This window comes from Peromyscus californicus, unplaced genomic scaffold (assembly GCF_007827085.1).
Source record: "Peromyscus californicus insignis strain IS unplaced genomic scaffold, ASM782708v3 Scaffold_4__1_contigs__length_199733344, whole genome shotgun sequence".
NCBI classification, from domain to species: Eukaryota; Metazoa; Chordata; class Mammalia; order Rodentia; family Cricetidae; genus Peromyscus; species Peromyscus californicus.
This window is the reverse complement of record NW_026294562.1, coordinates 19994255-20019778: the sequence shown is the minus strand read 5'-3', so window position 1 is coordinate 20019778 and position 25524 is coordinate 19994255. Positions and strand designations below refer to the sequence as shown.

General features: G+C 52.5%; 1 protein-coding gene across 2 annotated transcripts in view; it reads right to left on the bottom strand.

Annotated features, from left to right (window-relative positions):
- The window catches only part of Crtac1 (cartilage acidic protein 1), a 145643-nt gene that overhangs the window by 28790 nt on the left and 91329 nt on the right, over positions 1–25524 (bottom strand). For both annotated transcript variants that reach the window (XM_052761091.1, XM_052761090.1), the window contains exons 3-5: positions 20955–21151; positions 11373–11509; positions 5840–5996 (exon numbers count right to left, since the gene is read on the bottom strand). In XM_052761091.1, the coding sequence (XP_052617051.1) occupies positions 5840–5996; positions 11373–11509; positions 20955–21151 (491 nt within the window). The remainder of the gene's footprint in view (positions 1–5839; positions 5997–11372; positions 11510–20954; positions 21152–25524) is intronic.

Genomic DNA, 25524 nt, shown 5'->3' with positions numbered 1-25524 from the left:
TCGCGGTGTGAAGCCAGCACCCTCTCTCCTCTCACAGACACACGCTTCCCCAGATGAGATTGCAGTGGTGGAATGCCAGCCCTCAGGACTGGTGATCCGCAAGTCCAAGCTTGAGCTGTGTGTGACCTTGGGCATATCACTTAACCTCTCTAGGCTTCTGTTTTCTCATCTATGAAATAAACTGGTAATAATAATAGCTCCTTCTCAGGGGTGTCATAAATATTAAGTGGGATGAATTTTGGAAGGTATCTTGGAAAATGTCAGGTGCCACACAGTCATTAGCTGGGACTATTTACCACCTGCTGGGTGAATAATATCACTTTATTTTTGCCCAGCACTTCAAGCTTCAAAGGCCCCTTTGTTATGCTGTGGGGCTTTGAATGATTCTGTCTCCCCTTCCTTCCCAAGGACATGTACCACTCTGACAAGTAAGTCTGTCAGAGGGGTTGGGGGTTCTGGGGTAAATGACCCTCTGAAGTCCCCACTTCCCCTTGCCACCTTTCAGGCTTCCCTGTCTGCTCCCTGGACTCGCCCCCTGTGGGGAAGCAGCCTTGGCTAGTCTCAGTACCCAAACCTCCAGACCTCTGACCCCTGCACTTGGACAGTGCGGTCTCCGGTGAGGTTCTGGTGCAGGGGTCCGTCTCCCAGCTCTCAGGGCCTGGATGGGGAGGGAAGGCAGAGGCTGTGGATGGATCACACACTCTGAACTGCTCCAACTATGGGCTGCTGACCCAGTGATGAAGCAGAAGATGGGGATCCAGTTTCTGAGGAAGGGCCTCCTGAGTTCTCTCCTGGGCCACTCCCTCTCTCTGGCTTCAGGAACTTTGGAAGGAGACCTCTAGGTATCACTCCCCTGAACTGCAAAATGAAGGGGAGGGGTAATGAGATGACCCTTAAACTTTTGCTTTTCAACAGATGTATCCTCCAAACTGGACCAACGGATAAACATCCTGCCTATTATCCCACTGCAGTGGAGGCCCAGGGGCTCCTCATTGAAAGGGCATGGACCCATGACATTCTCCTCCTGGAATCTTGTAGAAACAGGATTCTCATGGATACCAAGGTTCATAGGCCGCCAAGAACATCCAAGAACATATTGTAAAAGAGTTGGGCTAAGATGCTGGAAAATGTGTGAGGCAGAGGGATGGAAGGTGTGAGTTGAAGAAGGGGAACAACAGGTAGGATGGTAAAATGGGGTTCTCCTTTCTAAGTTTATTTCCTGTATAATTCCAAATGGAAGTGCTGAGGCTGTGTTGGTGTGGGGAGAGCCTGCTGATGCCAGGCAAGGCTGGACAGTGAGACTGGGTGGGAGCTGGTACTGTCAGGCAAGGACACTGAGCTCAGGTCTCTCCAACCCCTGGTCCCTTGAAGGTTTCCAAATGGGCCACCAGAGGCTGTAGGAAGAAGGGCATTTCCTGTTGTGTCCACCCAGCATAGAGGGGCCATGCAGAAGCTGTGTGAGGCCAGAGTAGGTAAAGGACTAGAAGGAAGAGTCTGGTGGCCCCGTCCTGTGTGCTGGGGGTGGGCACACACATCTCACGTTAAGTGTCATGACACCTGGGGGGGTGTCTCATCACCACCACTTTCTTAACTGAGAAATAATAAATTGCATATGTTTATCACATACAACATGTTTTGAAGAATGTGTATGCTATGAAATGACTAAAATGAGCTAATTAACATATGCATCTCACATATTAATTATTTTAATTCTGTGAACACTTAGAATCTATCTTCTTGGTGTCATGCAGGAATACAATGTATTGTTATTAACCATGGTAACCATAGTGTACAGTAGAACTCTTGAGTACACTTGTCCAATGTAACGAAAAGGTTGTTTTGGCTAATGCCTTTTCAATGTCCCCCAATTCCCTCCATTTTCCAGGTGAGCAAGCTGAGGCTTATGTAGGAGCAATCACAATTGGCAGGTATTCAGGTTCCAACTCAAGCCCTCATGTTCTCTCCTCAGCTTGCTTCTCTGACACTTCCACTCAGGTCCCCTGCTCAGGTCCCCTTTCGATAGGGAAGGGATTACACTGGCACCTCGGGGGGTGCGGCCGCCAGTGTCATCTCTTTAAAATCTCTGGAGACAGCTGAGAAAAATTCATGTAAAAGTCAAAGTTTTAGCCTATCACACGTCTAGTCACTTCAAAACAAGGACAGAGTCCTCTGATAACCATCAAATGCACCCGACACCTCTGGGAAATGGTCCTCCTGTATCCTGAACCTTGGGAACCTTTGGGGACCCCTCTGGGGCTCCTGGACCTGGCTGAGGTACCTGTCACTCTAGCCTTGCCTGGTCCTAGCTGTTAGATCTGGCTGAGCTACTGCTAGAAGGCTGGCACCCACCTGGGAACCTGGGAGGCTCCTCAGCCCCCACCCGGAGGCACCAGCCACACTACTGATGGGAATCTGCCAGAAGGGCTCAGCTGGGCTTTGGGCCTCTCCGTCTCCTCCAATAATGACTTCCTATAAATCAGATCTGCCCTCCGCTTTGTTCCACACTGCTCCCAGCCAACAGCAGAACTCTCCACCCAACATCATAAATCCCCCTTCATTTTCTTTCCAAATTTCCTTTAAGGCTTCTTTAATCACCACCTTGCAGCCTAGGCAGATGCTCCCTCAAAGGGCGAGGCCTGAATGCAGAGGTCCGGAGAAAGGGTAGGGCCTGGGTGAGGCTGTGTGCAGAGGAAAGGGTGACAGAAAGCTGGACTCCATCTGGGGAGGGAATGAAGGTGCCTATGTGGTATCCAGGCCTGAAGACACAGCCTTCATGCCTCCATGACAGGTGGGCTGGCTCTCTCAGCTCCATTCCTGAGTTTAGCTTGAGGTTCCCAGGAGATGCCCAGCAGAGGACCCTGGTGCCACTCTGTCAGAGTCACAGGGCAGATGTGAGTGTGTGTGAGACCATAGGCATTCCCTGAGCTCTTTAGTTCTCCCAAACACAGTGAAGGTAGAATCTGTGTTGGGAGAGGTCATTGTTTTCTGTGGCTGTCTAGGCAGGCAGGCACGGTGCAGGTGGGATCTGCCAATGGCAGCCTACTCCCTTTAGCCTCTCTGCTAGTTGGCTGGGCGAAGGTGCCTGGAGACATACCACAGGACTTTGCTACTTCTCTCTCTCTCCTATGCCGAGCCTTCTACAGGATGGAACCCATTCTTCAAGGTTCCCACACACCTCAGCTCCCAGCACTTCCTGGCCCCAAGAGGTCTCTGGTAGGTGGAGAGGTTAGGGCTTGGAGTATTCGGGGGAGTCACAGCAAGGGGCAGCAGGCTCTCCACTGCTATTACTCAGTCCTGGCAGCCCTGGTTCCGCCGCCCTCCAGGGGCCCTCAGTCCCCTGAGAGCAGCATTTCAGCCACTAGATGGCACTGTGACCCAGCAGAGTGGCAGTCGATGCCAGAATCAATAGTGTCTGGAGAGATCTCCCCTCCCCCTCCTGCATAGCATAACAACCTGTGCATGGCTTGTGTGCTATTGGCCCTCGTCACTGCAGCCTGCTGTCCTGAGCACCCCAGGCCAGACAGCTGCTTCAGCCTGACAACCTGGATACACAGTTCAGGGCCTGTCTGCCAATGCATAACTCAGTGGGTGAGGGGCCTTCCCTTTACCAGACTGGAGCGGGATACTCAAGTTGGAGGTCATTAGAAAGGCCAGCTGCTTGTGGCTAGTTGAAGGATCAGGAGATAGGGGCCCAAGTGCTGGTTTTCTATAAATCTCCTAAATGACCTTGGGTGAGTCCTTTCTGCTATTTGGACCTAGTTTGATCCCTTGGCAAATGGGAGGTCCTCCCAGGCCACATGGCTGCCCTGGAAAATCGGGGCTGTGTGGCTTGGCTGTAGAGGCCCCAGTTCCCTGAAGCACATCTGGCCACTGCTTGTTTCTCTCCAGCCTGCTTAGGCCTTGCTCACTCCTCCCGGCTTCTCAGACCCCTTCCACTGTTCTGGCGATGAGCACTGGCTACCTGCCCGGAGTCTCAGCCATTGGGCTGGGCTCAGCGTAGTGGCCCTTACATTTGGGGTTCATTCCCAGGGCTCAAGGGAGCACTCCGGGGCCATTTTCCAGCCAGATGTCCATGTGTCATTAACTGAGTGACAAGTGGGGGTTGCAGAATAGTGTTGGGGGGCTGAGGAAGGCGGGCAGACAGAACAGTAACTTGGTGGGCCAAATTGGTTCTTGCCAGCCAAATGGCTTCTGGAAGTCTGCAGAACTGCTCTTATGTGTCCTCTGGGCATGCCAGCTGCCCTGGCCTCCTCCATGCCTCCACAGAAGCCGTTGGCCCCGCCTTGGGTTGCCCTATCCTTCCAGAATGGCCGGCACAGTTGGCTGGGGCTCTCATAGCATCTCTGTTCCTCAGCTGTCTTTGCTCGGCCCCCCTTCTCCCTGCTGGGTTCTGTGCCAGCCCAGCCAGCGTGAACAATGCCCCCTTCATGCTCCAACCTCCCGGATTCTTCCGTTCTGTGTGTAATGCACTCTCCCAGTCCTTGCCTCCCTTCCATCTCATCATTTTCAAGTGTTTCATCCCCCAGCCTGCACCCCTCCCTTCCTGCAAGATCAAGGCACTTAATTGCCAAGCCAGCCCAGTACACAGAACTGGGAGCTTACTCAGAAAAATTGACTGTACCAATCTAGGCTGAAGCGCCTCATGTTTATTCTTCTTCCCAGGGAAACATGGTTTATTACTGACAATCAGCCTTTCTGAGGCACGTTCATGCCCAGGGCTCCCAGGCACTTTGATGGGGCTTGAGCCACACAAACTACTTTACTGTCTAGTCATTTGTGACCACAAACTTTGTCAGATAGGTCGGCATTAATCTCTTTCATGGAGGTGGCAAGTTGGCTGGGTGAGGGCACCATCAACTCCTAGCGGGCCAGGACAACCTTTCCTGGGTGGAACTTGGAGATTTGCTACTGGCCAAGTGTCTGGGGGGAAGGGTGATGCCCACATGACTTCCCATGCCACTTTCCATCTCCAAGCTTTGAGCTCAGGCTGGCTGCAGCTTTGGTAGTGTCTGTAGTGTAACTTGGAGCAGATGTACGGGGAAGGCTAGCTAACAGGAGAATTTCTACACCCAACTGCAGGGCGGGTGTGAACAAGGCCGAGTTGTTATGCACAGCCCTGGCTTCCTGATTTTTGGCACTCAAAACAGGAACTGGATGGCTCTGCCATCAACAGCCTATTGGCAGATTATCAGAGTTTAGTCAGCAGCCCTGCTGGAATTAGAAAAACAGCCTTCCCTAGAAAGAGCTCCTGTCAGAGGCTCTGACAATAGGTCCCCCATCCAGAAAGTTGAGGGGGGAGCGCACCTTCCATAAAAAGTGCCGGAGAGGGTTTGGAACAAGAACGCAATTCTTTGAGCTCAGTTATCCGAGACGGGACCCAGCCGAAGCTTAGGGACTTAGCGCTCAATTCCTGGCTGCTTATGTGTAAGTAAATAATTTCATCTGCTGTTGGGCAATAAAGAAAGCTTTAAATCTCGGTTCTTGTGATCTGTCAGTTTTCTCCAACGCAATCTGCTCACTCATCACTGGGGTTATAGCAGGGGAGGGGGCAAGAGGTTCCTGGGACCAGATGAGATGGTGTTCTTTTCCTCCCAGTCTTTGGCAAGCCCCTGTGCCTGTTGTATGGTGCCCCCAGCCCCCAAGCTCACACTTGCCGGGCATCTCACCTCCCCTTGGAGGGGCAGCATACATTGTGGGAGGGGATGATGCCTTCATCCCTGCTCGGGATTTATAAACCTTCTCTGTCCTCCTGGTTGCTGATGAATTAGACACAGCTCTGCAGGGCCCTGGACCCCGGTCCCAGCCCCCTCCACTCACAGCCTCCACAAACTCGGCATACCTGTGTACTTGCTGACCCCTGCCTCAGCAGCCACATCCCTGAGGGCCAGGATCCCCCGGGACAGGTCACTGGCCTCAGGGTCCATTTCAATGAGCGCATCAGGCCCCACATCACCATAGGCATAGTTAGCGATGTAGATGGAGTATCGTCCGGAGCCCTGAGGAATAACGGAAGGAGATGAGAAGCCGCATCTTAGTCCCGGCTTCCCCAGAAGTTGTCTCTGCCCCAGGGATCCTAGCTTTGCCAGTGGGTTGAAGTCTGTGTGGGCTACAACCCCAAGAGGTGCTCATGACAACGGCTGCCATGTGGATGGTGCCCACCTCCTGAGCCAGACAACAAAGCAGCCTTGCTGAGTCTATCCTGTTCCAGAAGAACACATCTCTCCCTCTCCCCCACAACCACCTTTTTATAGACAATTTTCTAATGTGCCTCCCTCCAGCTGAGCTCGCTCCAGCTGCCAGCCAGGGTAGCTGCTCAATAAATATTTGCTGATTGATTGATCTACCAGTTCCCATTATTCTCCGTCTCTCTCGCTCCCATTCAAGCCCACTCCAGCCGAGATGACAAGCAAATTCCTGAGCCTGCTCCCTCTCCACCTTGCAGGAAAGGTACAGATTCCTGAGGTCTTCCATCCTCCTTCAGCCCTGTCTCCCCAGCTTATCAGGAAGAGATAGTTCACTGTTTTGGCCTTTATAATACCACCTCCTTTCTTTTTCTTTGCGTCTCAGAGAAGCCCCGGGCACTGGCTTCTCCTTCAGTAAGCGTTCTCTTCAGTAGTCCAAACCCCGCTGATAAAAGATTCCTTTCTGCCTCTTATTATAATGGTGTTATTTCTCCGGTGGATGCCTCCTTCTTCCCAAGAGATACACACAGCTTCTAAATCTGTTTCCAGCTTCCCTATTATCTTCTCACCACTTTCCTCCAGAAGCTATCCCTCAAGCTCTCACTGTTTACAAAGTGTTCTTCGATGAGTTCTGAACCCACTGTCCCCGTCCTTAGGTGGCGTAAAGTCTAGTGTGGAAGGCCAGCCAGAGAAAAAAGAGAAAGAGCTGAGCTTGAGGTGACAAGCTGATGTTGTCATCCTTATTGACCTTCTCTGCTTGCTTCATTCTCTTATCCCAAGGCATCATGATCAGGACCATCATGATCACTCACTTCACACCTACTATGGACCCTTTTATTGGGGGAGGGGGTAGAGCTGATCCAGAGACACTCCAGTGTGGGTGACTTGATGGGCAAGGACAGGGGAGGAGCTTAGAGTCTTCAGGGGACACAGAGGTGTCCAAACTACACAAGCGCATTCCAGACATAGGCTCGGCATTTCCTAGTCTCACCGAAGACAGGCTTGCAGCCTGGAGGCAGGCGCCTCACTATGAGCTTAAGAAAAGGTTTTCTAAGAGCCAATGAAGCAGAGGGAAAGAACCTTCCAGGCAGAGGCAGAGAATGGCGGACTCACGGAAAGAAGGCAGCTGGTTTGGTGTTGCCAGAGGTCAAACACAAGGCAGCAAGTGTTAGGAGATGAAATTGGAGACTGGGAGACTGCTGGGTTATCAAGTCTCAACCTGTTATCTGGGAATCGGTGCTTTACGGGTCCCATTACTCAAAGCAGTCCCTGGACCAGCACCCCAATGCCATTTGGGAGCCGGTGTTAGAACTACAGACCGTCAGGGCCCACCCCAGACCTGCTTAACAAGAATCTGTATTTCAGTAAGATCCCACAGGACAGTTAGGCAAAAGTGAAGTGTAGGATGCTTTACAACCCGTCTCAATAGGGGAAAACTTTGAGAGGTTCTCACTCATATCCATCACAGGAGCTCCAATTGTGTACGTGCAGTGACTGGACGAAGTGAGAAAGGCCAAATGGAAAAGTGCACCACGGCGAACCATTCCTGACCCCACCAGCTGCTAGCAAGCTCATCAACAAGTGGGTAATTAAGCCCACATGGGCTCAAATGCACTCTGCTACAAATTAGAAGCTTTATAAAATTCAGTTATACCTAGATCCTTACTTCAATTCATCTGGGTGATAAAACAGATAAACATAGGTGTGTTGTAGGTATTGACGATTGTGGAAATTCACATGTGAGCCTGACCACAGTAGTTCTAAGAGGGTGAGAGGACACCAGGCACGGGAGTTGTTTCTGGTTGCTGGGTCCACACCAAGGCACGGGAGGTATTTCTGGAGCTCTGGGTCTACACCAGAGTATGGGAGGTGTTTCTGGTTGCTGGGTCTACATCAGGCATGGGAGGTGTTTCTGGTCGCTGTGTCTACACCAGGGCACGGGAAGTGTTTCTGGTTGCTGGGTCTATACCAGAGTATGGGAGGTGTTTCTGGAGCTCTCGGTCTACACTAGGGCATGGGAGTTGTTTCTGGTTGCTGGGTCTACACCAGGCATGGGAGGTATTTCTGGAGCTCTGGGTCTACACCAGGGCATGGAAGGTGTTTCTGGATGCTGGGTCCAGAGCTAACATCAGAATCACCTGTAGGGTTTGTTGCCACAGACTCTTGGCCCCATTCCTAGAGATTCTGACTCAAGGGGTCTGGAACGGGCCTGGAGAATGTGCGTGTCTAACAGACTTCCAGGTGATGCGGAGGCTGTAGCTCAGTGGTCCAGTGGTTGCCGCCTAGCATGAATGAGGCCCTTGGTTCAAAGCTCAGTACTACCAGGGAAAGGGAGAGGGAAACAGATTTCCAAGCTATGTTGCTGCTGCTTACCAGTGACTCCCGGCTCTAAAAAGCACCAGTAAGAGCCTATTAGCCCAGTCCTGGTCTAGCCTCAGGCCCTGAATGACTCTTCAGCCTTGGGCACATCCATCAAGGGCTACAGGCTGCCTCTTGCGTGTGTGCTAAATGGGGATCCGATTCCCCCTGCTTCCTGGCAGGGTGGTTGAGAAGATGAAATGAGACAACGTATGTGAAAGGTCTTTGAAAAGATAAAAATGCTATATAAACATGAGGCATAATCATTATTGACCAGGGGACTCTTCCTGTAAGAGATCAGCTTTGAGCTCGATCCAGGAAGGTGAGTGAGTGCAATGAGATAAAAGGGCAGGAGGGTGCTCCAGGTTTGGAGCAGAGCAGAGTAGGGGTGCATGGCTGGGCCAGTGACATACTCCCCTGATCACACATCACAACCTCCTGTAGGTCCCCTGAACTGAACCGTGTCTCTGGGTCTTATCCCTGGCATTTCTGATTGAGCTGGTCTGAGGGATAGAGCAGACAGGGTCTGTTCACACTAGTGCACGCACAGAGTCCAGAGGAGGGATCCTGTGTCCTGTTCTGTCACTGTCCACAATGTTCTCCTGAGACAGGATCTCTCATTGGCCCCGGAGCTAGGTTGGTGGCTGGCAAGCCCCACAGATCCTCCTGTCTCTAACCCCACAGGACCAGATTACAAATGCCTGCAGAACCATGCCTGGCTTTTTACAAGGCTTCTGGGGATTTGAACTCAGGTCCTTAGGCTTGGGCAGCAAGCACTCTTACCTGCCGAGTCATCTCCGTAGCCTCTGAATCTTCCTTCCTAACACTGGGTATGCCAACAACAGTCTGGGGACCACACTTTCAGAACCACTGACCCATAAGACCAACCCCCCAGGTGGGGGCTGTGGGGCCAAGTGAAGTTGGCTTGAGTGGAGCTTCCAGAACGCCTGGGTTAGAGACGTCCGTCTATTATCACTGTACCCAGAGCCAGGGTAGCTGAGGGATGAAGAGGCGTGTGCTGTTTTGGGGCAGGCAGAGTTCAATTCCCAGTTGTGCCTGCCATTTATTATGTGACCAAGGTCAAGTTATTTAATTGCTCCAAGCCTTAATTTCCATATCTGTAGAAGGTGATAATGGTAGCTGGTACCTCGTGGGCTATTGTAAAGGTTCTGGAAGAGGAGTCCTGTGCACGGGACTCCGTGCATGGTTAGCTGCGCAAGCGGAGGCTGCCTTTGTCTCTTGTCCTTCATTGTTGCTCTTGTGTTTCCTATGCCACACTGCATCCCTGTCTTGTAGTTTCCACACGGGCCTTGGCCTCTCCCAGCTCATTCCTCACAATTCATAGGCTCCAGGAATGGCCAAGGTGGTGGACTCAGAAAGCACCTTTTCCCCTCGTGGTGACCCACTGAAAGGCTTTTTCCCCAGTTCTCCAAGGCCTGGGAGGACGGAGTGAGGCCCTGTGGGGAGCAGGCAGCTTCTGCACATCACCCACTGTGCTGAGGTGCTGGCCCCTTTCCCATTGCCTCCTACACAGTCCTTTGTCTTGTGTTTAAACGCCAGTGTGTGGATGACCTTGCTGGGACATAGAGAGCATCTCTGTGATTAACCTTCAGCTCCTCCCTCCAGTTCTGGGGGAACTTCTTACTTAGGCCAGTGTGGGAGGCTTAGCCTTGACCAGGGAGGCGGGAAGCAGGAGGCATGTGGACAAGATCCCCAGCTGTGACCAGACCTGAAACCCATGGCCCTCCATGCTCTCGGGACTTTAGACCCACCTCACTGTCCCCTCCCACCAGGCAGGAGTCCAGGTGGCATGGATTCAGGTCAGGGCTAAATGTGGCTTCACAGCCCAGCTTGGCTTCTCTTCCCAGTACCAGCTTGTTAAGAAATAAATATTTATACCTGGCACCTGCCTTCCCCCAAGGCCTGGAGGCCCCTGCTGCGAACATTCACACTGAATCCCCAATCCCTCTGTGCCATCTCAATCCAAAGTTGGAGCCCCCCCCCCCCCCCCCCGGGCTTCAGCCCCTATGGAGCAGGGCAGCAGCTGGGACCCCAGTGCAGTGATTATTGTTACAGAGCCGAGCAGGTGGGTGGCAGGGGACCAGGTGACAGGAGGGACAAACCACTTCTCCAGAAGTCTGTCTCGGGCTGCTGGGACCTAGCTCAGGTCACGGAAGGCAGCCCCTTTCTCCACTTCCATTCAGGCAAACCTCCCCATGTTTTGGGTTGAATACCTCTGGGTAGGATGTACTAGGAAGGTGTTCATGGAACCATTGATGAACTAAGGTTCTAGAACACTCAGGCAACCCTACCTTGACCACTTTTGCACTCCCGTCACACCTTCAATGTTCTATAAATGTGTACAGGAGGTCACATAACTCAGTGCCTTCCTCACCGGGGCATTTAGTATTAGTTGAACGAATGAAGGAGCACCCCATTCGGTACTGGACTTTGCTGCATGTCCTAGACATGTCACTGATCTATTTTGGGTCCCCAGCTAAGCCATTGCTCCAAGCTGAGCCTCTGCCCTCCCCTAAGAATCTGATATTCATGATCATGTCCCCTCTGTTGCTTCCACGGGGTCAGGTCACTGGGAGGGTTGCACAAGAGATAGATATGATTTCACTCATCCTGAAGCCTTGGTTCTTAGTATTTTGCTTCTACTCTGTGTGGGACATTGGCAGCTACCAAGGTGGGACAGCCCTGGGTTCTGTCCTCAAGGTGGTTGTCACTATTCCACAAGGAGATGTCTACCTGAGGAGTCCTCTCCTGGTTCTCACATCAAGGGGTCCCTCTGCTTCTTCCCAGGCCCTCATGTGTCCCTGCACTCACCGTCCTGTCCACACAGGCCACCGAGCGTCCGGCAAAGAGGCTGGCCACTCCACGGGCCACATTGACGTCATCACTTAGGACGTCTTCCCACCGGTTATTACGGAACTTGAACAACTTGTCTGTGTACGTGGCCACACCTGGAGAGAGGAAGAAAGGATGGTGGGTAGACAGTGGGCAGGGGACAGGGAGTCTCTGGTTCTGTCTCCTGGTATTTGCCACGAGGTGGCTGGGGCCAGAGGTCAGGTGGTTAGATGCAAGGAGGTCCTCTGCAGGCAAGGCTCCTTTCTGCTCCCAGTTGTGAACTTGACTCTGGCTGGCCCCAGGAGAGAGGCTCATGGGGAAGATGGCATGGAGCAGTGATTATAAGCCTGGGGTTTAGAATCAGTGAGCAAAAGTTCCAATCTCAGACCTAGATTCTAGACTTTGGGCAGGTTTCTCAGCATCTCTAAGCCTCAGTTTTCTTATCTGTAAATGGGATGACGGTAACCACATTCAAGCTCTCTATGAGGAATGAAGGAGATGCTGTACATTAAACGCTTGGTACAATGTCCCCTAAAATAGCTTGTATTAGGCAGAAATGATTTCCCCATTTTTTAAACTTTATTTTTATTTTATGTGCATTGGTGTTTAGGATGCCAGATCCCCTGGAACTGGAGTTACAGACAGCTGTGAGTTGACATGTGGGTGCTGGGAATTGAACCCAGATCCTCTGGAAGAATAGTCAGTGCTCTTAACCACTGATCCATCTCTCCAGTCCCTGACTTCCCCATTTTAAAGATGAGCTACTTGCTCAGATTCACACTTCACAGGCTTGGTAGTCAGTCAGTGATTCTGGGAGTGTGGATGTGAACACAAGTGTGTTAGAGTAAGAATCACTGCAAGCACAAGAATGGGTAAGTGTGCAAGACTCAGGTGTACAGGTGAGAGTGAATGTGGGAGCATGAGTGAGAATGAGTGTGAGTGAAAGTGAGAGTGTTCAGGATGAGTTTGAGTCAGTGTGAGCATGAGAATGTGTGTAGTTGAGTGTGTCAGAATTCACAGGAGCAAGTGTGCACTGGTGGGAGACTGAGAATGGATGTGTGAGAATACAGACAAGTGTATGAGGGCGTGTGATGGAGTGTAGATGCATGTGTGAATGTGTGCAGGTGGCACCACTGTGTACACAGCCCACCAGGTGGCTTCCTCAGAAGAACACCCACGCGAGGAGCAGGGAGGCTGACTAGTGCAGGGTGTTTTCAGGTGGGGGCTTCTGAGGAGTCAGGTCTGCACAAGGCTGCTGTGTCTTGGGAGGCACGCCATGGTGTGTGTGTGTGTGTGTGTGTGTGTGTGTGTGTGTGTGTGTGTGTGTGTGTGGTGTGTATGCTCTTGCTCACATGCGTGTAGTCTGAGGTTCTGGAAAGTTCCTTATCCCTTTCCAGCCTCACTTTCCTCGTCTGAGAATGACAGGTAGTAGCTGTCCTCGCTCACAGTGTCACTGTGGCAGTCGTGTGAAGACACGTATGTGGTCTGGTCACAGGTCAGACAGGATGAGAGCACATAGTGATAGCTTTGCACCCCCGCAGGGACACAGCCCCTCACTGAAATCCCTCGGGGCCCAGTGTGTTTAGAAACCCAGATTCTTCCTTCATCTTCTAGGAAGGAAACATGGTACGAACACTGTTGATTACATAACACCCCCAGCAGGGACTGGGGGTGGCACCCCATAATTAAACACATTAATATTTCTGCAGTGAAACATGAATATTCACATTAAGTGGGATAAATAAAGCTTATAAATAGCTCACATCAGCTCAGGACAGGTTTTGTTATCTAGTGAATTTTCCACAAACTTAAGGAAAAAAAAAAAGTGCTGGAGGCTTCCAGAATGTTCTGGATTTCAGATCTGTGGACAATGACTTAGGGTGTAGCTGCCATCACTGGGGCTATGTGAGGCAGCAGCAGCTTGTCAGTGTGTTCAGATGCCAAGGGTGAGGTGGGGGGTTGGGGTGGGTCTGAAGATAGCCCCTACAGGTCTCTAGCCTTTCCCAGCAGAGAGCAACCCTTGTCCATCTCATTCACACTGGGGTTCACTTAACTCTCCTACCCACTTCCTGAAGTGACATCAAATACGTTCCACCAAAGCTTGGGCGGGCAATGTTGGTTTCTCTGAGCAACGTGGAGGAAGAATTCCACCATCCTCCAAGTCGGGGAAAGACTGTATCTGCCCAACCTTTGAAGCCTCTCAATAGATATCAACTTATTAAAACTTTGAAAAGATTGCAACAAATTGTCTACTTAATTTTATTGAGCCTAGCCTCTCCCAGATGTACGTGGCCATGGAACCCTTCTTTGGAGACCTGTCCATTAGCTATGCTGGCTCTGGCTTAGCAAGTCACCGTCTAGGCTGCTCAAGTCTGAACAGGCTTTGGGCTTGGGAGCCAAGGAATCTGGGTATCTTGTACCGTTGGTCCATCCTCACTGGGTCTCATGGCTTCTAGGCTCACCAGAGATGCCCAGAAGAATAAACTAATTAAGGTAAAATGTGCAACAGCGATGTGGAGCCTTGTAGATCATAAACGGGAACGGTAAAATCAATGGCAGCCCTTCTGCAGGCAGAGGCCTGGAGGCCTGGGCGACAGGAGGGTTGGGAGCCCGTGATTTAGGAAGAGCAAACGCGCTGGCAGCTGCAACCTGGGTAATTAGGTGTGTCAGGAAGACAGATAAACAGCAAGCCGTGCGGGTCGATGGCACAGGCAATAAACACCCAGCCCTGGCCCCTGGCCCAAGTCACTGCTGAGGTGGGCCTTGCCTCCTGGCTCCCTGTAGCTGCACTTTGCCCCGGGGCCCCACACCAAAGTGGGCCGGTACTCAGAAAGAGGAGGGACTGTCAGGAATGTGGGAGGATGAAGGAAGCTCTCCTGAGTCCCTGGAGGAGACACTGAAAGAGTGGGGCCCAGGAGAAGGATGTCCAGGGGTAGGGGGGGTCTCTGGAGGTCAGTGTCACAGAGGTGAGTCTGGGAGCTCTTAGGCACAAAGGTTACCACCAAACAGCTGGGTGGCTGTGTGACAGCCAGGAACATCCCTTTGTGGGTTGATCTCAGGGAGCCACGGACTTGTCCTTCTCTTAGCTATGACATGGGATAATGGGAATGGCTGCCTCTCCATCAGGCAGTTATAAGTCAATGTCTGCAAAGTGCTTCCAATAAACCAGCACAGGATAAGTACCATAAACAATAAGATCATCTCTGTCCAGTTCTTCCCCTTCCTCCAGGGAATTATAGGGCATGACCAGGCCAGTCCTCAACAAACCGCATCCCAGGGGGCAACTGTGACATTAAGTTTCAAATGCCTCACAAGACTTAGTCAATGGAGAGCCAGCAGAGCAGTGATGGCCCCAGGGGACAGAGAACTAGTTCAGACAAAGCATGTGTTTCAAAAGAATGAACTTAGGCTCACAGGGTCCCTGGTAGAATTCTTGGCCCCTTCTTCCTCCCTCTACCCCAGAGTGAAGAGGGAGACTCTGCAGGGTGCCTCTGCCAGCATCCTTAGCCTCCTCCAGAATCTCCCCAAGACGATTCAGGCCACACAGACAAACTGGGGCTCAGGTACTCCTGTGCCTGAAGTCGTACAGCTGCTGAGCGATGGCAATGCCCAGCTCCAAACTGGCATGAGGTGGCACAGCCCTCCCACCCAGTGTTACGAGGCTAGTGGGAAAAGCTCCAGGTCCTCAGCTAAGACCACGGTGATGAACTCTGGGACCCAATATTCACGAGTGTTTGTGTGTGTGGTGCATGTGTAGGTCAGGGGACAACTTTGGCTGTCATTCCTCAGGAGTTGTCCACTTTGGTTTTTGTTTTGTTTTGTTTTCCTCTTGAGACAGGGTCTCTTTCCAGCCTGGAGCATGCCTAGTGGGCTAAACCTAGCCAGTGAGCCCCAGGGATCTGCTTGTCTCTACCTTCCTGGTGTTGGGACCTGACTTATTTATGTGGGTTCTGGGGATTGAACTCAGAAGCACTCTACTGATTCATCTCCCTAGTCTCCAGTTTTCGTTTTTGAAAACACGCTCTCATATAGCCCAGGCTATCCTCAAAATTCACTGTGTAGCTAAGGATGACCCTGAACTCCTGATCTTGCCTCTGCCTCCTCAGTGCTGAGACCACAGACAAGTGTCACAACACCTGGTGTTTTTCCGTACTCTATGGTGCTGCTCTGGCAGCCTCTCTCCAGGCACTCTGCTCATTGGCCACATGGGATGGGGCACAATACAGGCTGGCCAGGGAGCATACAGTTTCTGAAATCATCTTTGAAATGGGGCCAAGCTGGGACAGCTGAGAACCGGGACTCTGAATCTAAGGGAAAGTAGGCTGGGGATGCAGAGACCCGAGAATTCATTTCAGGGAGGATTGGCAGAAAAGGGTGGAGACTCAGAAATAAATGAGATGACATACACTAACATACACCCCCTGGACTTCATGGGGCACAGGAAGCTCCTGAAGATTGCAAATGGGTTCTGGGCTAGCAGCTGTGGGGTCAAGCTGGAGAGAACCTGTGTTTTTCTGAGTTTCCAGCTGATCCCAAAGCTGCCAGCCCAGCATCACACCATGGGGAGTGAGGTGCAGGCCCTCTGGGTGCAGCTGGAGTCGGCCTGGCTGAAGGAGGGGTGCCTCTCTAGAGAGCAGATGGCCCATCTGCTGTGTAGGCAGAGGAGGCTGGAAGTGCAACCTGCCCAGATCCTCCTCCTTCTCTCTAGCTGGTAACTGACACCTGGGAGGTTACCAGTGTCCCTGCAGAAGGCCCCTCTAGGTGCGACACAGCTCACAAGCTGTAAAGGGAGAGTCAGCAATCTGAGCGTGTGATAGTGAAAGTTTTCACAGTGGGTTTCAGAACCCACTAGGAGCAAAGACAAGAGAAACAAGACAAACCAGGGAGACCAACCGTAACGTGTGTCTCAGACAAAGGGCTAATTTTCCTAATTTATAAAGAGGTGTTCCAAATCAATAAGAAAAGACCAATAGTCAATAGGAAAAAAAATGGGCAAAGGCTAGGAGCAGACAAGAGAGTCAAATGTATAAAAATATTCTCAGCCTCACTCATTTAAGAAAAATGAAAATTAAAACTACACTTGGAAATCAATTTTTTCCCTCTCAGATTGGCAAATACTGAAAACACAATTGATGGAACACTGTGTTGGTAAGCCTTGGCAAGTGTTTGCTCATCGGACATGGAAGCAGTGTGGTAAGCGCTGCCCCCAGGGAAGGCCATCTGCACTCTGAGCTATATGTGTATATTCCTTTGACACAGTCACTACATTTCTGTAAGCTTATCTTACCAATATCTGCGCAATCATGGGAAATGGTGGATTGTACGGACTCGTTCATTAAGTGACATTCTTTGTAAGGAGAAAAGAATTGCAAGCAATCTCGGTGTTTCCCCATAGAGGAGTGATTCCACTAATGACAAGTCTATACACAGGAGTACTATACAGCCATAGAAGAATGTGAGATCCTTCTGTATGCTGTTGTGAGCTAATATCCAAAGTGTACTGGAAATGCGAACAGCAGATCTGTGATCAGGGCATGCTGTGTGCACCAGAGGGGGAGGTCTATGAGGCAGAGCTGGGGTTTAACGGAGATATTTTAATATAGGTTCAGGCATAAGGGTTAAAATAGAGGTCTTCGGAGGAAGACAAGACACACCCAAAAACACGGCTGTGAACTTTTCGAAGGGGAGTCACAGAAATAAGTGCCGGTGTGGGACCTCCCAAGGAGTCTCCCGGAATGTGGACTGCAATAGTGCCATGCACACAGAAGTCGGATGCTCGTTACTGAGTGGGTGAAAAGAAAGTAAATGAGGGGTCCATAGTTGGTGCTGACCCGCCCACCAGCACACTACCCGTCAGAGCTAGGTGGTAAAGTAGCCAGGGTGGGTCAGGGTGGGATCTCCATGGGGAGGACTCTGCCCAAGAACTTCAGGAGGTCCCGGGCTCTGTGGAGGGAGGTTCTGGCTGCCTCTCGACCCCTCCTTGTCCTGTGCACACCCCCGTGGGAGCACCCTGGCTGGTCTTTTCCCAGGTCAGTTCAGCACACGTGGGGTTCCAGGCCTTGGCCTTCTTGGGAGTGTGGTTAGTCCTCCTCTTCTCTTGGTCCCTCTCCAGCTCTCCAGCCTTGAGCCAAGCCCCGTTGGGACCCCCATCTGCCACAGCATCACCCCACGCTGTCAGGGTTGTTTGGCAAATCACCCTTGATTCCAGTTGTCCACTCAAGAGTCTGTATTTGATGCTAAGTGACAGGTACCTCTATGGGCTCCGGGGTACGAAGTGACAAAGAGCCGGACAGAGCTAGCCTACGACCCTCTTTCAGACAGGAGTGAGAGGCAGGAGGCAAGTAAGCCAGCTAAAGAGACAGGGCATAATTTGAGACGAGGTGCTGAGAGAGACCTTATTTGAAGGGTGAGTCCCGGGGAAATCAGCAGGAAAAGCGTTCCAGGCGGAAAGAATAGCAAGTTTGAACTTCAGGCAAAGCTGTAGAAAGTGGGAGAAACAGGGGCAGGCTAGCCCAGCAATTTGGCTGCACCGGGAAGGTGGCAGGTAACCAGAAGGACCTTGAATACGGTCTTGGAGCCTCTGGAGGCAGGAGTTTATCAGGTCCTGTGGTTCCTGTTCTACAGATGAGTGAACACAGAGGGGTCAAGATCTTGTCTAGGGTCACCCAGGAAAGTCTGCATGGGCTGACTCCCAGAGGGCATTGCAGGCACCCAGGCTTCCAGGGACTTCAGTGCTACCATCCCGAAAGCTGGCTGAGGGAGAGACTGTCAACACCCCACAGGCCACATGACTTCACTGGCTGGCTAAGGCTCCCAGAGAAGCTCTCAGGACCGCCACAGAGGGCAGGGTGGCGATGGCTGAGTGCTGTCTGGGCTGGACCCAAGGAAGTGCTGAGATGGCACAAATGCCCCTGCTCCGTGCCCACCCCCTGTTGATGAATCAATGGATCACTCAACTACAAAATTAACTCAAACCCACAGACATCCCTCAAACCCACAGAAGGTCATCGGGAGGTGTACACTCGGGGCTGAGGCCGCTGGGCACTGTTGTCCTTGCCTCTGCCCCTCCAGGTGTCCTGGTACCCCTCTCCTACAGCCAGGTCTTCTGTGTGGCCTGCCTCCCCCTGACATCTCTTTTAGCTTTCCTCTTCTTAGGCAGTGGCTCATTCACCTTTTCTTCCTGAGACTTAATTATTATTCAATTTTAATTAAGCTCCTGGGACAGTAAAGACCTGGCTGGGGCCACTGGGAGTCACAGTAACCAATATAGGGGCTTTCTCTCATGGGTCTTAGAGATCAGGGACTGGGAGAGGATGGCGGATGCTGAGAGAAGCTACAAGCTCTACTGGGGAAAACACAGACCTCTGGAAGACGGACTCCTGTGTTCCACACACTGAGGCATCCTCGGTGCCTAGAACAGTGCCGGCACATAGTAGGTGGTCACTAGCAATTTGTCCGGGAAATGGGTACATCTGTGGGGGACCCTCATTGTTTGGCTAACGCAGAACTGGCATGATTCCCAGGTAGTAACCATCGTCTTGGGCTGCAGTGTGGACATGAGAGTTGAGTGTCACAGTCTGATAACGGGGTCCTAGCCTACTTCCAGCCTTGTTTGATTGTGGCAGCTCAGCGGGAGGCTGTCACACCCCCTCCCCCACAGGAAACTCTACAGAGCCTCTACTCTGGGATTCACAGTGAGTGCTCCAAGAGAACGGGAGGGGCTGCTGCCTCGGAGACGGCCCTAGGGTCTCCTCCAGGTGCTTTGGCTTGGGGGAAGCTTTCCCTTCTCTGGCATCCTGCCGGCAGAGTCCAGTTAGAACAGTTGTCCCCGTTCCTGCTTCCTAGCCTTCCAGGGCCTTCCTGGGGACCTGTCCCTTCTGCAGGCATTCTAGACTCTGATCTTTTCCTGACCTTGCCCCACATTAAAGAGTTGATCAGCCCATCAATTAATCGCGTCCTAATCCAATCTCAGCCTGGTGGAGAGAGGGCAGTAAATCCAGCTGGGTAATCATGCCCTGATATTTGTGTTGGGATAATTACCATCTCTCAGGCCTCACTCGGTGGCAAGATGAGATGAAAACCCATAAAACACCACTCGGGGCTGTGGCTCATTGTTTCTTGGCGGCACAAGACTGGCTACCAGCCAGCCAGCCCGCCCACCCCAGCCCCTGGCACAGGGCCCCAACCTCTTTACCTCCCATTCATGCAACTGGCTGAATTCAAACTCCAGGGGCAGCCTGGGCTGGATGCTGGATGGGGACTGGCAGCTGGGGAAAGCCTGTGTGTGTTGATGGGGCGTGTTGTGGGGCAAGGTCCTGTAGCCAGGCACTGTAGCCTCCGGGACCTTGGAGAGCTCAGGACAGTGCTTGTTTGTGGAAATCTGACCTACAGGTTAGAGCAAGAGTCTGTCCTGTGCATACCCAACCTCACCTCTAAGGGGTGCTGTGGTTGAGGATGCTCTATAGATGTTACAGGAGTGGGCTTATTAGTGAGTACGGTTTAGGTCTGAGAAAATGTGGGTCAGGGGTAAGGGTGTGCAGCCCCAAGAATATAGCCCCTAACTTCTGAGATCCTGAGTATCTACTGTAGCCAGGTTCCCTGGGGACAGAGGGTTGAGAAGAGCTGTAGCATGTCTTGATGCAAAGGATAGATTGGGGTGGGACCCTGGGTTTGAATCTAGGGACTTCGAGGTGAGTAAGCTTCTTAGCACCCCAGTGTCTTCAATGTAAGACTACTAATTCCTTCTTAATCAGAGTGCTGTGGGCAGCCTGAAATAAAGCTCTGAGGGCTGGGGGTCAGGGCCCGGCACACATGAGGTTTTCTTTATATTACCACCACTGGACTGATGGACATCAGTTTCCCTGTGGTCTCTGGGCCATCTGCGCCTGGTAGTCAGCACTGTCCAGGAGCAGTCAGAAAGAGCAGGCTCATCTCCAGACCTGAGGAGCCAGAATGCATTAACAGAGACCCTCAGGTAGCAGGGATGATGCACGGGGCAGCAGGAAAAGAGCTGGAGGAAGCTCTGAGAACTCAAGGTCAGCCTCCCTCAGAGTTGCGGCCCCATCACTGCCCGGACATCCAGAGGCTCAGTCTGGCCCCTCAGTGGGAGAAGCCCTTGCACTAGTCTAAAAGCTGACAGGCAAACTCTAGGACTACAGAGCATTTGAGAAAGGCCTGGGGTAGCATGGGAATGACCCAGGGACATCTGTTGACTTCAGAAGTGGCGTAGGGGAGTGGGGATGAGCTGGAGGACCAGTGGTGGGATGGCAGGAAGGGAGGAGGGGAGGAGGGGAGGAGGGGAGGGGGGCAGGGTGTCTTAGGCTGCAGGAGAAAAGGATGACCAGTCTGAGGGAGAAGATTGTCTTTTTCATGCCCCTCTGTCCCCATCCAGGGTCCCGAGGATGAAAATCCAAGCCCCATCACAGGAGATGAAGGCTCATCCTGGGGTCTCTGCCCAGCACAGGGAGATCCTGGAGGCAGCAGAGAGCAGCCTGAGAAAAAGCTGTCAGAGGAGGGAAGAGGTAGCTGGGGCAGGAAGAAGACCGACAACCTGACCCTCACCTGAGAAGGCGTTATTGGTGTTGAGAAAGTAGATTTCCTCACGGCCATCCCCGTCAATGTCACAGGCTGTGACCCCAATGGCATTCCCCTGCCGGTCCCTCAGGGCGTAGTAGGGTGAGCTGCGCTCATCGACTGCAATGTTCACTAGCCGCTTCTGGGCTCGGTCGTACTTCAACACCAGGTTGGGGCCGTTGTACCTGGAGAAGGAACAGGGAGAGGATTTTGAGGGTGAGTGGCTGGGTCCACCCAGCTCACTGGAGCAGGGCAATGGGCTCAAAGCCCACTGCAGCTCCGAGTAACTTGGTCCCTGGCATGCACAGGAAGGAGCCTTGTCTCAGGAAGCTCAGAAAGAAAGTGAGGATAGAGAAAAGAGCATCAGAGCCATGTAAAACAATCCAAGGGTCAGGCTGGTTGAGGGGAGTGGGCAGCTAGGGACAATCCCTAAATGAAGGGCCTGGCTGAAGAAACACTTCCGGGACATTTACTTTGCCCATTTCACCGTAAAAGGCGATTTCCCGCTGATGACCTCATTAACTTAACATTAACAAACTGACAGCTAACAAAATCCCGGTGGAGGCTGGCATGGGAAGCCATGCTGCTAGTCACTCACTTCACAGAGGAGAAACAGATGAGGTCCGTCAGAGAAACTGAGGCTCAGAGAGGTGGTGTGTGCTTCCTGAGGGCAAACAGTATCAGGTCTGCCTGATCAGTGAGGGTGCCTGGGCCCAGGCCTCCTTCTGCTCTCCCAGGAGCACCCACCCCTGTGAGTGGTCCCTGGAGAAGCCTGTGTTGTTGAGAGCTGAGACAACTGTGTGCTAGCAGGAACCACCAGCTCTATGGCACCTGGGACGAGAGATTACCAATGCATCCGGGGGTTAACCGGCAAACCTGCTGGATCTTTTTCTAGGGAACTGGTACAGAGTTTGAATCTGCCTGTCTCTCCTGAACCCATGCAGCCTCCTAGTCACACCAAAGCCCCAGACATGCGTCTGTTCTAGGGACTTTGCCCTTGCTGTACCCTCCATGTGGGATGCTGGTCTAGACAGCCACACAACGGGCTCCCTCCCCCACCTCCTCCCTCAAGCCCTCCTTATGATCTGTACCTCTCCCCACTTCCTCTTCCTCCACTGTCCCCATCTAGCCCACAGCTCTACCAGTCTGTCTTCTTGTTCCTCTTCCCCTGCTGTCTCTGGTTCCACGGGAATGTGGGCTCCACCAGAGTAGAACCTTTCCTCCACGTTGTGCTCTACTACCTAGAACAGCACCCGGCACACAGTAGGTGCTCAGTAAGTATTTGCTGAGTGAAATCTCTGAGCTCGCACCCAGGTCCTGCGGGCTCAAGGGTCCCTCAGTCAGTGTCTTCCCATCACCTTTCCAAATTGAGGGTACCCAAGATTTTCCCAGGTGGCATGGCCGAGCACGATGCCTCGTGCCCAGAATAGTGACCTGCCAGGATCTCCAGAGAAACCCACACACGCCCCATTCACCGGGGCCTGCCGGCTGGCCTGTGTTTACAGTTGAGTGCGCCTCCCATGAGAAGTGCCGTGCTGACTTAGATGACCGGGGAGAACAACAGACAGCTCGCCTAGGTCTTTGGGAGAAATTTTAGTCCTGAATCAGGTCCAACCTGGCCTTCTCCTTTTTCACCAGAAGCCAGTGAAGTCTGGGGGATGCTGGTGGCTGGCCAAGAGCCTTCTGGCACCCATGGAGAGAAAGGGGAGATGGAGCTCATGGGGGCTGAGTCAGCATCCGGTGAGGGGAGGGTGCGCCATAGACACCTTGATGAAGTGTGTCTGGGAGCTGAACATCAAGGGCGCAACGTTACCTTTAAAGACACGTCAGGGTGGGAGAGACAGAACACTTGGGTTCTAGCACTGTCAGCAGCTGGCTCCGACCCCCAGGGGTGTGACTTTTGAGGGCTAAATACTAGTCCTGAAAGTCCCAGGCCTTCTGCTCTTCTATCACACTACGTCCACCTTGTCAGACCACAGTGTTCATCGGATGTCGGCCTCGCTAAGGGGACTGCCATTCATTGTCTTGCTCGAGCCCCACATAACCCAGACAGAAAAAGGTAGGGGGTGTTTCAGAAAAAGAAACTGAGGGTCAGAGAGGCGAAGTGAGGTCCAAGGTCACACAACCTTCTCTCTTCAGGGCAGGAATTCTATGCTCTTTCCCTGCTGCCTGTGATGCCACCGCCCAGGCCTGTCCATGTTTATTTCTCTGGTAGCTTCCCCAAAGTCATGGCCCTGAGGAATGTCCACGAGCTTCACATGAGCGGGGAGGTAACAAGAACCATGCATTGCAACAGCATTCTACATAGTCTGCAAAGTGCTTTCCGCTCTGTGACCGCTGCTTCATGGGGGCCCCAACTGCTGTAGTTAGGGTGGTGGCTTGGCTCTAGACTCCACTCTTCCCTTCTATAGGATAGAAACTGGACCAAATGAGGAGACCGAGAGTGTGGCTCCGGGGCGTGCATCTGGACCTGCCCTCTCACATTAAACCAGAACGTTTCCATGTAGAGGCTTTCTATCTTACACTTGGCGATCTCCAAGCTGGAGTGGGACAGCCCGGCAGGTCTGTGAGCCCAGGGGTCTGACTAAGCTTACAAGATGGGCAAAGCCAGTGTCCTTCTCCCGGGATGTGGTGGGGGAGTCTTCACACAATGTCCAGCATTGATACCCTCTTTACCCTGCTGCCTCTTGAGTGTCCCAGATGTTTGCCATGCCCTGGAGCCACCCAGCAGGAGGGGAGGGAACATGGCCTCCCCACATGTTGGAAGCTAGCCCTTTTATCCTGAATCTGGGTGGCTGGAGTGGGCACATGCTCCTTGATCCTGTGAAGTGGCCCTTGTACATCTCTTCTTGGAAGATCATGGGGTGCTAGTCTCAGGGTGCCTCCTATGGGGATTGTGGGGAGAAGTAGATAGGCTGGGTCAGTCTTGATTGTTACACAGTTAGTACTTGTCAAGGGACCTCCCCAAACCTACATGGGGCATGGGAAGAGGTCTGACAGTCTGGTCACACCTCCCCAGGGATCACAGACATGAAGTCTGTTCTGAGGTGGGGTTCTGAACAATCTCGGGGCAAGGCTGTGTTGGGGCCGTGCTCCCTGTGGCCAGCCTTTCCCTCCCGTCAGGCCACCCTGTTGTTGTTCCACAGCTGTTGTTCCCCCCTCCCCAGGAAAAGCTCCCACCCCTCCAGAGAGCTGTTGTTACAGCTTGCTTCCTCACCAGCCCCCAAAGATGGCCTGCCCTTTCGGGCTGCGCCTGTGTCTTTGTTCAGCTGCAGCCACTTGCTCTGTGGGGAATGTTCTCCCCACCCTGCCGGCCCCTTCCTGTGTGGAGTCTACCCCACCTGCCAGACTAGATGTGACCTTCTCTCTTCCGGATACCCTGCAGTGTCTTGCCCTGGCCTGCTCTTGAGAGGGCAGAGGTGTCTTTCCACACCCCTCCCTTCATTAAGTGCATGCTGCTGGAGTCCAGACGGCCGTGAGTCTCTGCGTGTGCGATGCCTAGAGCATGCAGCAGCAGAAGGTACTCACAAACAGAACACAGGGATACGGGGTTAGGGGAGAGGGGGTGGAGGGGTGAGGGTGAGGAGGAAAGGTGAGGGGGGTAGAGGGTATGTGTGGAGGTGAGGGGTAGGGATGGGAAGGTGAGGGGTGAGAAATGAAAAGTGAAGGAATGAGAGGTGGGGGTGTAAGGATAAAAGTGATGGTATGAGCCGGGCGGTGGTGGCGCACGCCTTTAATCCCAGCACTCGGGAGGCAGAGCCAGGCGGATCTCTGTGAGTTCGAGGCCAGCCTGATCTCCAAAGCGAGTTCCAGGAAAGGCGCAAAGCTACACAGAGAAACCCTGTCTCGAAAAACCAAAAAAAAAAAAAAAGTGATGGTATGTGTGGATGTAAGGGTGGTGAGAGGTGAGGGGGTGAGGAACGGAGATGGAGGAGACAGGATGGGGTAAGAGAAGGGGAGTGAGGGGACCAGGGTGGTGAGTGGAGGTGATGTAGTAATGGGGATCAAGGTGTGTGTGTGTGTGTGTGTGTGTGTGTGTGTGTGTGTGTAGGTAAGAGGGGTGAGAGTAAGGTTGTGTCTCTGAGTGAGATTGTGTGTGTATGGAGTGTGGGAGGGTACATGTGTGGGAGGGTATATGTGTGGGGTGAGGATATGTGTAAGTGATGATATGTGTTTGTTGGTAAGGGTGTGAGGGTGTGTGTGTATAGAGGTGAGGGTATGAAGGCATATATGCAGAGGTGAGGGGGAGAGGGAGACGGGGAGAGGTGAAGCAGGAACACATCAAAGCTATCCTGGGCAGCCCTCAGAGAGCAGTCTTCATTTGCAAACTCTGTACCAAGCACTTTTAAATCCTGCTTCATCTTCATGATAAGCCTGGGCTGCTGCTCCTGTTAGCAACCCGATTTTACAGATGTGGCCACTGGAGCACAGAGGTGAAGTGACTTATCCACAGTCCCTCTGTGGTGTCAGTCCCCACAGTGAGGAGCCTGGGCAAAAAATGGAGGTCACGTGCTTCCTTTCTCTGACGCTTGCTGGAGAGAACTGGGCATCTGCGGAA